A 13,600-nucleotide genomic window follows, 5' to 3' on the forward strand; every position below is an offset into this window, starting at 1 on the left:
TTATATGGGAATATATATATTTCTAAAATAGTCCCGTATTTTAGAAATATTCTCTTTCTATTAAAAAAAGAATTATCAAAATCGAACTACTCAATAAAAGGTTATGCTTGGTTTTACATTAAAATAAATGAGAAAACAATCAATCGTACCCTGTTTTTCTACATTTAGGATTGCAATTGTTTTTCCAAATTTATATGGGCCCTATTTCAAAATATACCCTTTACAATCTTTAAAGAATTTTCGAAATCGGGCCACATCGTAACAAGTTACGCATAGTACTACAATAAAATTAATAGGAAAACAATCAGTCATCTTCTGTTTTTCTACCCTTAGGATTGAAATTGTTTTTTAAAATTTATATGGGACCATTGTTGAAATATATCCATTTATTTAAAACAGAGTTATTAAAATCGGATAACTTAATAAAAATTTATGCTTGATTTAACACTAAAATTAATGGGTAAACAATCAATCATACATTGTTTTCTTACGCTTAGAGTTGAAATAGAATTTTTCAATAAAAAAAGAATTATCAAAATCGGACAACTCAATAAAAAGTTATGCTTAGTTTTACATTACGTAAACAAGGGACGATTGATTGTTTACCCATTAATTTTAGTGTAAAACCGATAACTTTTGATTGAGTAGTCCGATTTTGATAATTCTTTTTTTATTATAAAGGGTATATTCCGAAGACAGTTTCATATAAATATAAAAAAAAAAAAAACAATTAAACGAAACCTAAAACTAGGAAAACGGTAGATGACTGATTGTCGGCCCATTAATTAAACCATTGGCACCGCCTTGAAAGTGATCAATAGATAGAAAATATTATTATATTTTCTTTTGCTTATTAGTTTTCTGCATATGTTTGTATTTTTGAAATGGTTTTAAATTATTTTTTATATAATATAATATATATATATGAATATTTATATTGTAAAAAGAAATGTAGGCATTTCTTTTTACAATATAAATATTTTTTTTCGCACTAAAACATTTCTGGTTTTAAATGACATAAAAAAACATGACTTTAAAAAAAATCATCAAAATTGGATGGATTGGATAAGGATTGGATGCAAATTTTTGATACGACACTCATACACTTTGACATTATTGATAGTAGATTTATGTATGGTATCTATACTTATATATCGTTGTCTTTGTCCGCAGAAAGTATTTCCCGTTGTTTACATTTTGCCAACTTGTTAAAAATTATGAGTTACATATTCCAAGTACAGATTAAAAATATCAGATTGTGCTCAGACCATAGATACCATAGACAAAAGAGGATATGTGACAAGTAAATATTTTTGAGGCTTCCGGTAGACATGTTTGATCGATAATTAAGCTAGGGCTGATAATACTGATGATAATTGAACAATCGATATAAAATTATAAAAAATATTTAAGTAGAACTTTGAAAAAATCGTTTGTACGCGACCAAATATACTAAAGACCTTAATGCGAAAGTGTACTTTTATTGCTACCTCATAACCAAATTTTGATGAAATATAAAGGTGCAAGCACAGAATAGAAAATGATACAGATATAGTCTTTACAAGCCGCACAGTGAGTGCGCTTCATGGCTCTACCTGTCTAGTGTCTATTATTCTTCAATCTGTGGATCAGTGGCGTAGCGCGCCTTGGAGGGGCCTGTATCAAAATTACATAAAGGGCCCAAATAAAGGGTAAACATTTCTCACAAAAGAAACAAAAATGTTTTCTTAATCATGATTATTTATCGATTATATTATCGATAGATACCTGAGCAGCCCTTCCGATTATTCCACACAAGGTGGCCAAAATGGCACTCGAAAAATGTAGCTAATAATGGTCCAATTATTCTTTTGTTATTGGTTCCTATATGTTTATGGTATTTGGTCTGAGGCTCAGTCGAATACTAGTATCGATAACGTACTATTCGGTGATTGTGGAATCATAATATTCCATTAATTTGTGACAGCTTATGAATCTGTGGATGATAGGTTTGACAGCTTGTGACGGATGTCTATCATGTTGGTATCATGGATATGTTCCAAATGAAGAAAAATGATACCTTTTTTGTTTTATTTGTAATATAGATACGGATTTTTCTCATATTTTGCAATTCATACACAAAATTGTTTGTAAATATGATAATATTTAGTGTATGAAAAGTTTATAATTAAAATACAACAGAAATATTAATATATTTGGTGGTTGCATAACATGCCCGGTTAACTGTTGGGTCTTTTTAAAAATATGCATTGTTCAAATATTAGTATAGTTTTTAATACATGCCTAAAAATAGATCGCAGCTTGAGACAAAAATTATCAAGCATTTGGTACAAAGGTTACATTTTTGGCAATAGACCCCGTTTTTTCCATTCAGCACCTACTGTGTGTCAAACCCAGAAGGATGATGTTGAAGTGCTCTTAACACCGCAAGAAGTAAGTTTAATTAATATGTTTTCAAAGCAAAAAAATAAGATACTTGCAACATTATGTGCATAAGTTTTACTATGAAATTTAACCAAGTTTCATATCTCAGATACTAATAATCTGGACAGAATCAATGCACTTGGTATGTATGGTGTAGATAAAGTTTAGCTGTTACTTAATACGATCTAACTTGCACATGAAGTGTCATATTTTTACTAAAACCATGAGCAACTCTCATTGAAATCTGAGACTAAAATCAGTAAACTAATGATTAGAAATGTGCTAACTAGTTGGTAAAGCCGACTAATCGGCAAAGTCACCGACTAGTCGGTAAAGCCGATTTATCAGCAAAAAGCGGCGACTTATTAAGTCAGCTTATTATTATTAGTCGGCTTATTAATAATATTATGTATGAAGGAAGAAAAAAACATCCTTACTATAGATTTTATTTTTGTCATGATTAAATTTTGATTTGGCTGTTTCAATACCATGAACAATAACAGTATTATCTGTACAAAATAATGTATTTTGTTATCTCGTACGTCATCAATCCATTTTCTTTTATATATTCGGCTCACTGCTGAGCTCGAGTCTCCTCTCAGAATGAGAAGGGTAAGGCCAATAGTCCACCATGCTGGCCCAATGCGGATTGGCAGACTTCACACACGCAGATAATTAAGATAATTCTCTGGTATGCAGGTTTCCTCACGATGTTTTCCTTCACCGATTGAGACACGTGATATTTAATTTCTTAAAATGCACACAACTGAAAAGTTGGAGGTGCATGCCCCGGACCGGATTCGAATCCACACCCTCCAGAATCGGAGGCAGAGGTCATATCTACTGGGCTATCATGGCTCTTTGTTATCTCACTTGCTCTGAAATTTTACTTTTGTTTGGCCATATTAGCAAGCAAAAGTAACTATTTTAATTATGACACTTTCGAGTTGGTCATTAAAATATTCATAAGATACTTAGTTATTATTTTAAATTAAGAGGATTATTTCATGCTTACATTACATACATTATTATTTATAGTCACAAACCATTGCCTGTGACAAGATAACCTACTCCTACCGTAAATTAAAAAATAACAATATTGCCATACCTATTTGTTAATTCATGTGAATAAAAATTTGTTTGTATTTTTGTAATAAGTTAACAGCTATAAAACATGATTGGTAGATATAATATGAATTTTACATCTACAGATTTATTACAGAAGGTATGTATTGCCAAATTGAGATTTTTTATACTTGGATTAGAAGACTTACATTTTCCTCACTGTAGTAAGATGAAAAATTTTGTTTCTCACAGCAGCAAATTTATTTACCTCTTGTACATTCAAGGGGGTGTCTCGTGACACTCAGGATTAAATTTTTGAATCTTATAATCTTTTGCTTGCTCGGTTTCAATACACGCAAACAATGCCAAGTAAACAAAGCACATCGACACACTAGCAGGTGACTTGCGCCTTAATCATCTATTACCTAAACTAAGGTCTAGTCGGCCGATTAATTGGCGTGGGTTAGAATCCAATCCAGGCCATGCACCTCCAAATTTTCAGTTGTGTGCATTTTTTAAGAAATTGTCTCAAATGGTGAAGGAAAACATAGTGACGAAACATACCAGAGAATTATCTTATTTCTCTGCATGTGTGAATTCTACCATTCCGCATTGGGCCAGTGTGGTGGCCTAAACCTTCTCATTCTGAGAGGAGACTCTCTCAGCAGTGAGCCGAAAATGGGTTGAAGACAGACTCTTATTCCATGTACTATATGAAATTAATATTGTTTATATTAAACTTGATATAAGTAACTACCCTATTGGATCTCTGTGATGATAATGATGTTATCATTAATAGTTAAAACTAATGACCTTAATTAATCTTTTACAGGTGACAGTAATTCTTCGTAAAAATGAATTTAATAAAGATTTCTCACATGGCTCAGTCAAATCATATGATTCCAATCAGTTGCAGTCAAATGACCCAATTGAAGATACTCGATGTGAAGCACAGTGCAAGATGACACCAGGTAAAATTCTATATTGTATACTAGCTGACGCCGCGCGGTTTCACCCGCGTGATTTTCTTTCACATACGGGGATAATATATATAGCCTTTAGCCTTCCTCAATAAATGGGTTATCTAACACTGAAAGAATTATTTAAATTGAACCAGTAGTACCTGAGATTAACGCGTTCAAGCAAACAAACAAACTCTTCAACTTTATGATTAGTATAGTTAAAAATATTACTAACAAAAGAACACTTAGCAGCAACTGAACTACAAAACATAGCTAGCTAGTTAGTTAGCTAATCTACAAAATATACTCTAGTTTCTTTTGTAGCATACAAAATTAGCAACAGAGAATTTGGAAATTTTAAATGTCTTCATTAAGTTGTCAACGAAGATATGCAGTTAATACACATGCAGTTGACATTCAAACAAAGTAGAGGGAATTGGGAGATCTGTGTTTCTAAAGAAACCACATGAAAGGAAAACGAATGTCTGACAAATCTGCCTTATTATTAATGCTGTAAACTATAATATATAGATTACAGATATTGTTTTTAGCTTTTTATTCACACAGCATCAATAATTACTGTATTAGTAATATAGTATGTAGATTATAATCATAATATATAATTCAAACAATTATAATTATCTATAAACCGGACAAGCGTGAATCTACTCGCCAGAGACAATAAGCAACATTGATCAATGTTTTAGTACATGAAATTACTATAGCCCATAACTTTATCTTAGCAAAGCATCCATTGATAACAAACTTTTGCTATATAAGATAATATTGAAGTCAGTCTGGATGTATGGCAATCAAGCTTTGGGGAAGTTCCAGGAACTCCGTCCTGCAAAGGACCCAAAACTCAATTTTTAGAAAGATCTTGTTGTGTTCTTTCGTTCATAAAATATATTAATTTGGAGATTGAGTCTCGCAGAAGTATAAAACACTACTAATGAGTCATCCAAATGTTCTGGCTTCAAAACTGATTCATAGAAGGATTAAAAGGAAGCACATTATTCAGACCTATTAATATAAAAACAACAAGTGGATATTCTCACTGTGGAATACACTTGAAAAGCGAATTATCATAGAACACATCTTCTTAGATCTATTATCTGTTTTTCATGGCCTCTGTGGCGCAGTGGTATGAGCAGTGCATTCACAAGACGGAGGTTCTGGGTTTGATCCCCAGGGCCAATTGAGATTTTCTTAATTGGTCCAGGTCTTGCTGGTGGGAGGCTATGGCCGTGGCTAGTTACTACCCTACCGGCAAAAGACATACCGCCAAGCGATTTAGCGTCCAGGCACGATGCCGTGTAGAAACCAAAAGGGGTGTGGATTTTCATTGTCCTCCTAAAAAGTTAGCCTGCTTCCATCTTAGATTGCATCTCTTACTCAGGTAAGATTGTAGTCAAGGGCTAACTTGTAAAGAATTAAAAAAAAATATATAGTTACTTTACTATCGCAGGGTACTACTTTACTACCCTGAAAGAAGAGAAAACAAAAAATAAATAAATATTTATTATTCTTTTATACATGAATTACAGGTTTACTGATGGGAGTTTTTGATGGGCATGGTGGTCCAGCGTGCGCTCAAGTTGTGTCTAAGCGGCTTCTCAAATACATTGCTGCTGCTCTTCTACCCCACAATCTGCTGCAAAACTATATCAAACAAGAACCTAGAGAGTTAATAATAGATACTTTTAACGACAGGGTAAGTGTAACATTTATTATTTCAATAGCCTAGTGTACTGGGATGGAGAACCAATGGCACGCGTCACAATATTTTGGGCACATCACTGTTCACAAAATTCATTTAGCGCTAAGAAAAAAATTGTGTGTAGTGATAATAGTATATGAAAATTTTGAGATATAAGTTATTTGCCATGTAACCAGCAATGTAAAAAACGCAATACTTATTTTACTTCCTTTTAAATTATGCGTAATTATAATGAGCATTTCTCCTCAAAGGTTTTTAAAAAATGCGCTAGGGACAGAATCAGTGGCACGTACAAATCCACATTATGACCGTCAAATTATAGTAAACAACATTTTTATTGTAAGGGTAAATTTTAAGATTACTTTGAACTACTTCTATTTTCATTTTCGCGACATGAATCTTTTCAAGATATGAAGTATCTTATGACCTTCTCCGTAAAATGAATTTAGATGCATTTTGTTTCTTCTTATTGATCTCTAAGTTATTAATTTATTTCTCCTCTATTAATTTTAACATAAGTGTTGTGTCATCTGCAAACAAAACTCATGATTATCCTTGTCAACATAAGGAAGGTCATTGATATTAATGATAAAAAGAAATGGTTCTAATATAGATCATTGAGGAACCCCCATTTTTGCAACTGATCCGGTAGACAGCTTTCCATTGATATCTACTTTCTGAATTCTATTCATCAAATAGGAACTCAGCAAGTTTAGGGATCTATTCGTAATTCCATAGTAATGTATTTTCCTGACCAATGTCTCATGATGCACACAAATGCCTTGGATAAATCACAAAAAACGCTTAATGCGTCCTGTGACTCTTCCCAGGCTTCAAAATATACCTCACAGCACCTAATCTACGAGTAATGACAGCTGACATGTTTTAAAATTATCTATCAACAACAACAGCAAATGTTTTCTGCCCCTAGCGGATTTTTTTTTAAATCTTTAGAGGAAAAGGCTATTTGAGACATAAATAATTTTTGTATTAAAGACAAGTAGTAGTAAAGAGTTTTGAGTTGATAGGAATTATTGCTATTATTTTCGACATATTCATGAATTCTAAATTATTTGATGTCACATCTCATGACCTTATTAACATTTATCTACAAAGAAAGGCATTTTGTTACATAAAAGTATTTTATTTTTAGGCTGAAATTGTGCAAGACCTTAAATTAGTCTATGATAAAAGTTTCAATGAATATTTGAATAAACTCTCAGAGTCTGTCAAAGATGATACAAATATCGAGTTATGTTTGGAAAAGGGCATTATGCATTTAGATGAAGATATTTCAAGGGAAGTCATAGAACCCTTTAAAGATAATGGCACTATTAATCACAAAACACTCTCAGTAGCACTGTCAGGTGCAGTGGCATGCATATCTTACATAGACGGGCCACATATGCATGTAGCTAATGTAGGCGATTGTAATGCTGTTGTAGGTACAATGACTGAGGATAATGAGTGGATAGCCAAAAAAATTACAAAAGAACATAATACGGAAAATTACGATGAATTGAAGAGGATATGGAACGAACATCCTGAGGAGGAACGTAAAACTGTGATACGTAGGGATAGACTTTTAGGTGAACTAGCACCCTTACGAAGTCTGGGGGACTGTAGGTATAAGTGGTCAGCTGAGATTTTAGCTGAAGTTGCAGTGCCTTTAATCGGTCAAAAAGCCATCCCTGCAAATTATTATACGCCGCCTTATCTTACTGCCAAACCAGATATTTATTATCACCGTCTAACACCAAAGGATAAGTTCCTAATTATAGCGTCTGACGGCTTGTGGGATATGATGACGCCATTGCAAGCGGTAAAACTAGTTGGAGAACATATGAAAGGAAAAGTGTTTTTTAATCCTCTTAAACTTCCTAAAAAGAATATTCAACTTGGAGATATAAATGAGCTTCTTATGCATAGAAAAGAGAGTTTAAAAAGCAAACCAAAAGATAGGAATGCGGCTACGCATCTCATCAGACATGCTATTGGAGGTACTGAATATGGGGTGGACCATTCTAGGTTGGCACATTTACTAAGCTTATCATCTGATGTTAGTCGAATGTTTAGAGATGACATGACTGTTACGATTGTTTACTTTGATTCAGAATTTCTGAGACAGTGTCCAGCGTAATTTTAATTTAATAAATACAATAAAAATAGTGTTTTGAAATTAAAATGTTGTTACTCCAACTTATAATTTAATGGAAATAGTGATTGATGATTATTTAATTGAAATTTATATGATTAAATTATTTTATTCTGTTTAGTAAAAATCGATTATAGTTTGTTGTAATTTATTTAATCGACCGATCAAAGCGAAGATTAAGATTAAGACCCGAGTTCACCGACTTTCATATAAACGGCGTTTGCAGAACCGGCCCGTCAAATATTAAACATAGTTTGAACAAGGAGCGTTTTTTTCCTGTTCACCAGACGCTTTTTGACTCTGGTTTGTAAACCGAGCGATGGAGAACTACGAGTGAACGATTTATGAACAATTTATTTATTATCTATAACAGCATTGCCAACTTGCGAGGAATTCCCCAAATGGCGGGGATTTTATGGGAAATTGCGGTATGTTCTTTCCCCAATTTGGGGAGTTTCTGCTTCGATTTGTAGGGATTTAGAAAAATACGTATTTGCAACACCGATTTATTATGTACCATGTCAAATTGACAAATGTTTGTCATTTTGTTATATTTTTTTGTTTCGAAAACGAAGCTGCCTGCATCCAGTGGCATAAAACCTCAAAGCTAAGAAATGATTTATTTATGAGAGAAAATGAATTATTTCTGAAATGAAAAATAAACTCTTTTATAATTTTACGGGTCTTTTGCATTTTGGTAGTTGAGAAAGTAATCTTCGTGAAACTTGCGAGCGTTACAAAAACATAACTTGCACATATGTCTGTCAAAGACGTCTTAACCGGGGTATCCACGCTCGGTTAAGATAAACGCCCGATTTACGTCCTTAACCAGCATATGAGCTGTGGTGAACAGGAAATTTGGACTTAACGGCGTTTAACTTATTTAAACGGTTGATTATTTTTAAACGAATGTCGGTGAACTCGAACCTAAATATCTTAATCTTTGCTTTTGAAACTTTATGACATTTTGAAATATATAAATATATCAAATTTTTAATATAATTTCAATAAATCATAATAATTGTCTTTATAATTTAATTTTAATTGAAATATTTTAATTATAATTTATTGATTGTATTTGTCTTTATTAGTTTTATTATTTAATTTTGTTTTATTATTTATTGTTTGAATATGATTTAAAATAATATAGGCCATAAACTATGCAATCAATAGCTTTATTTATGGTGTTCAAAAAGAGACCTCTTGGGAATATGTTTCCGCTTTTCTAACATTACAAGTTTATTTAAATTTCACTGATAATACTAATCACAATATAATTTAACTTTTTTAAAATCCTTACATTTTATATTCTAAATACAAGCTGATTTCTTAATTCTTCTAACAATTCTTAATATTTAAGAAATTTACTATTATAACCTTGAGGTTTCCAGCTATTTACTATTTTATTTCCAATTATTTATTTAATGTTGCATGCAGCTGGCCAGAAACTTATTATGTTTGTATTAAAATATTATTGTAATTTTTGAATAATTGATTGTTTAGTAATATAAATTTTTAGATGGATATGTTTGCAAAGTTTGGCTGGGAGGCTTCGGCCGTGGCTAGATACCACTCTACCGCCAAGCGATTTAGCGTATGTATGGTGTCGAGAAAGGGGTGTGGATTTTCATCCGACTCCTAACAAGTTAGCCCTCTGGCATCTAGGACTGCATCATCACTACTTACCATCAGATAAGATTGTAGTCAAGAGCTACCTTGTAAAGAATTAAAAAAAACATGAATGTGTTGTCTTAAGTAAAATCATCATTAATTAACAAATTTGTGACAGTGCAAAAAATATATTTAAAGTTTGACTGTAGAAATATAAAAGAGGTAGATTTTTGATTGATTTGAGTTTTGGTTGTCAATATTTCTGCAAATTACTGAATTTGTTTCTTCCTAAGTCTGTTTCTATTTTCTTTTACATTTTACAACTAAAAAAAACAAACAAATTTGATAGCTGTTTTAGTCATTAAGCATTTCAACATTTGTCTGAAATGTTGTGTGATGTTGATAACATAGTGATGTCAGGCTCCATTTCCACGAGAGTTAAAAAATCTATGCGTTAAAACCCAGCGTTGGTGGGCGTACCGTATAGTATGAAGTTGAATGAAAGTCTATTAAGAATACTACACTGATCGATAAAATAGCTTCGTGTTTTAAAAATGTTGGCATGCGAACATATACTTGGGAATGCATTTGTTGTATTTGAACGCTTTTTTAACGTCCGTTAAAAACTCTTGTGCGAATGAGGGCGTAGTATGATTTTGAATATAATTTTTAGTAGTAAGAAATATTAGTAGTTACCTCACCACATAGGTGTATCAGAATCTCGTGTTTAACTGCTGATTCTTCTTCTGTGAAATAAATTTGAATTATTGTACATTTTTTCAACTTACACATCTTTGTTCTTTCTATTTTATAGTGTATAATATGTACATCATTTATATATAGATATATGTGTGTTGACGCCAATGGTTCATTAATTTACTGGGTGAATATAATTTATTACATACTCAAGTTAATTAGAATTGAATTTTCATAATTATAAACTTTACTACTGCTACTACATGCCGTTGGGTGTGGATGGACGCTTACTATAGTATAATTTATATTTATAATTGGCTACAGTTTTTGAAAAAATATTCGAAATTTTTTGTAATGTAGCATAGCTGGAGCAAGTCACGTGACCAGCTGTTTTGGTTCTTGATAAAATCTTAATTTGTATTAATGCAAAAACATATTGTGGAATTATTATTCACCTATCATAAACAAGACATTTCACATTTTATTTTGACAGTGTTGTACACTGTCAAATTACAAATTATCCTTTAAATTTCGAGTTCATAATTATTATGATTGTTGCTTTTGGAAATAGAAAGTTCAATTTCAATTTATAGTTTATTAAAAGCCTAGTGCCATATTATGTTATTGTTACTTACTTGAATATGTTGTGATTTTGTGATTATTAAGCAGTAAGCATCTAAATAACAGAACACCAAGTGATATTAATATCACCTAATAAAAACACCAAACATCGATTAACGGACTGTGTTTTTGTTACTTGATTATGTTTTTGTTACTTACTTGAATATGTTGTGATTTTGTGATTATTAAGCAGTAAGCATCTAAATAACAGAACACCAAGTGATATTAATATCACCTAATAAAAACACCAAACGTTGATTAACGGACTGAGTTTTTGTTACTTGATTATGTTTTTGTTACTTACTTGAATATGTTGTGATTTTGTGATTTTTAAGCAGTAAGCATCTAAATAACAGAATACCAAGTGATATTAATATCACCTAATAAAAACACCAAACGTCGATCAACGGACAGTGTTTTTGTTGCTTGATTATGTTTTTGTTACTAACTTGAATATGTTGTGATTTTGTGATTCTAAATAACAGAACACCAAGTAATATTAATATCACCTAAAAACACTAAACGTCGATTAACGGGCAGTGTTTTTGTTACTTGATTATGTTTTTGTTACTTACTTGAATATGTTGTGATTTTGTGTTTCTAAATAACAGAACACCAAGTGATATTAATATCACCTAAAACACCAAACGTCGATTAACGGGCATGCATGTAATTAAACATTTTTTACGAAAATCCATTTTGATAATAATCGAGAAATTAAAAAATGCTTTCATAAAAAATGTTTTGTTTGTATAAATTTATGTGATATGCACGTGCAGGCTTATAAAGATGCTTAAATGTAAATCCTATCATGTTATTATTGTTAATTACCTACTATTTTATCATAGGTTTTTGTATGTCTCAATACTTGTGTGATTTTACCTCTGATACATTTGAAAGATTAAAATCCAATATCCCACCTGAAACCTCACCTAAGATTACTAGTGGCTGCTATCAATAACCAGTTTGTAATTCGCAGATACGGTTTTTAGCAATGATTTTATTTATCAAGCATTGCATTAAAAAGACTAATACTTTTTTGTTTATTTTGACTATTACAAGTATTGTGTGATTTTAAGAAATTGAATATCATGTGTAAACTGTGAAGGAACAACATCAAAGTCTATAATAATAAAAAAATAACAAAACATTTAGTCAAATGAAAAAGATTAGTTTTATAATATAAAAGCTAAAAAATTGATAATTGTTGTAAGATGCAATAATATTTTATATCTTCCTCTGTCATTTACATTATCAGATAAATATATTGTATCCCTCATTACCTGAGATATTAGAAGTAAGATTAATAATTATAACAATTGTCAATTATCAATTTTGTATTTTATCATCAAATGTTATATTTAGGTAGGATTGTACCCACGTGTGTCTGATGACAATAAGCAAATATTTCACTAAAGGCTTTTTTTCTGTTTATTTGGAATGAATATGCTGACATTTTAATTACAATTACGAATCAAAATGTTTAATTGATTGTTATGTTCATTAAAATATTTGTTATTAAATTGTTTGATGTGTTGCATTTTTCATTTGAATGATTGATTATAATTTTTAGTTAATTAAATTTTTAGTTTTTAAGTTTAAATTAATAATTATCACTGAGATCTACTCAGTGATAATTATTAATAATTTTTCTGTTGAAAATGTAGAAAGTATTAAAAGCAATATTTGATTATAAATAAATAATAATTGGCCTACCTCAATCTGTCTTTCTATTATAAGATCCCTCAAGCAGTTATGACACGGTCAGGCAGTTATGACCCCAACAGTCACATCTAGGTGAAAAGTTGTCATCAATACTAATAAATCAAGCCCAATCACAAGGTAGCTACTGTAAACCGTTGAGGAGTTCCCTCATCTGTGTTTCAGTTCTATCATCAGATCTAGTTGCCTCTACGATTTTTGAAAGTTCCCGATTTCTCCCAAGATTCTGTCAGCAGATTTTACATGATGACAACATAATTAATTATTCAAAAAGGCCTGCTTTTCAAGTAATTGCATAACAAACGTTAGAAAAATATACAGAGGAATTCAGAACATCCTTTTTGAAGGCTGTTAAAAACAACTGAAGCTGGGCAGTATCAACTGGCAAAAGGATTATTTTCAGTGGACAGTGCCTGACATAACTTAATGAAAAGTGTCTGACACTTTTGATGCTGCTTCAGAATAATATTCTACAAAATTATAAAAAAAATCAGCTAGTGAATTTAAACTAAGTAATGCATTTTTTAGGCTTAGTTCGTACCTGCCCAGGTTTCAAACAGCAAGTCTCCACACACGCAGGTATTTAAAGCCCCCATTCGCACGAGCGTTTTTTAAACGGGCGTT

At 31.5% G+C, this 13,600-nt stretch overlaps 1 protein-coding gene across 1 annotated transcript; it reads left to right on the plus strand.

The window, feature by feature from the left end:
• The first annotated feature begins 2,000 nt into the window (after positions 1 to 2,000).
• LOC112054410 (pyruvate dehydrogenase [acetyl-transferring]-phosphatase 1, mitochondrial) lies at positions 2,001 to 10,535 on the plus strand. The gene is made up of 4 exons (XM_024094227.2): positions 2,001 to 2,433; positions 4,322 to 4,460; positions 5,999 to 6,165; positions 7,325 to 10,535. The coding sequence occupies exons 1-4, from the start codon at positions 2,245 to 2,247 to the stop codon at positions 8,309 to 8,311; spliced, it is 1,482 nt and encodes a 493-aa protein (XP_023949995.1). The 5' UTR covers positions 2,001 to 2,244; the 3' UTR covers positions 8,312 to 10,535.
• Positions 10,536 to 13,600: the final 3,065 nt, after the last annotated feature.

This window comes from Bicyclus anynana, chromosome Z (genome assembly GCF_947172395.1).
Source record: "Bicyclus anynana chromosome Z, ilBicAnyn1.1, whole genome shotgun sequence".
Taxonomy (NCBI): domain Eukaryota; kingdom Metazoa; phylum Arthropoda; class Insecta; order Lepidoptera; family Nymphalidae; genus Bicyclus; species Bicyclus anynana.

Coding starts and splice junctions, on each gene's coding strand:
- LOC112054410 (XM_024094227.2), top strand. CDS start 2,245: ATGCATTGTTCAAATATTAGTATAGTTTTTAATACATGCCTAAAAATA. Junction 4,461..5,998: donor ACAGTGCAAGATGACACCAG/GTAAAATTCTAT, acceptor CATGAATTACAG/GTTTACTGATGGGAGTTTTT. Junction 6,166..7,324: donor TAGATACTTTTAACGACAGG/GTAAGTGTAACA, acceptor TTTTATTTTTAG/GCTGAAATTGTGCAAGACCT.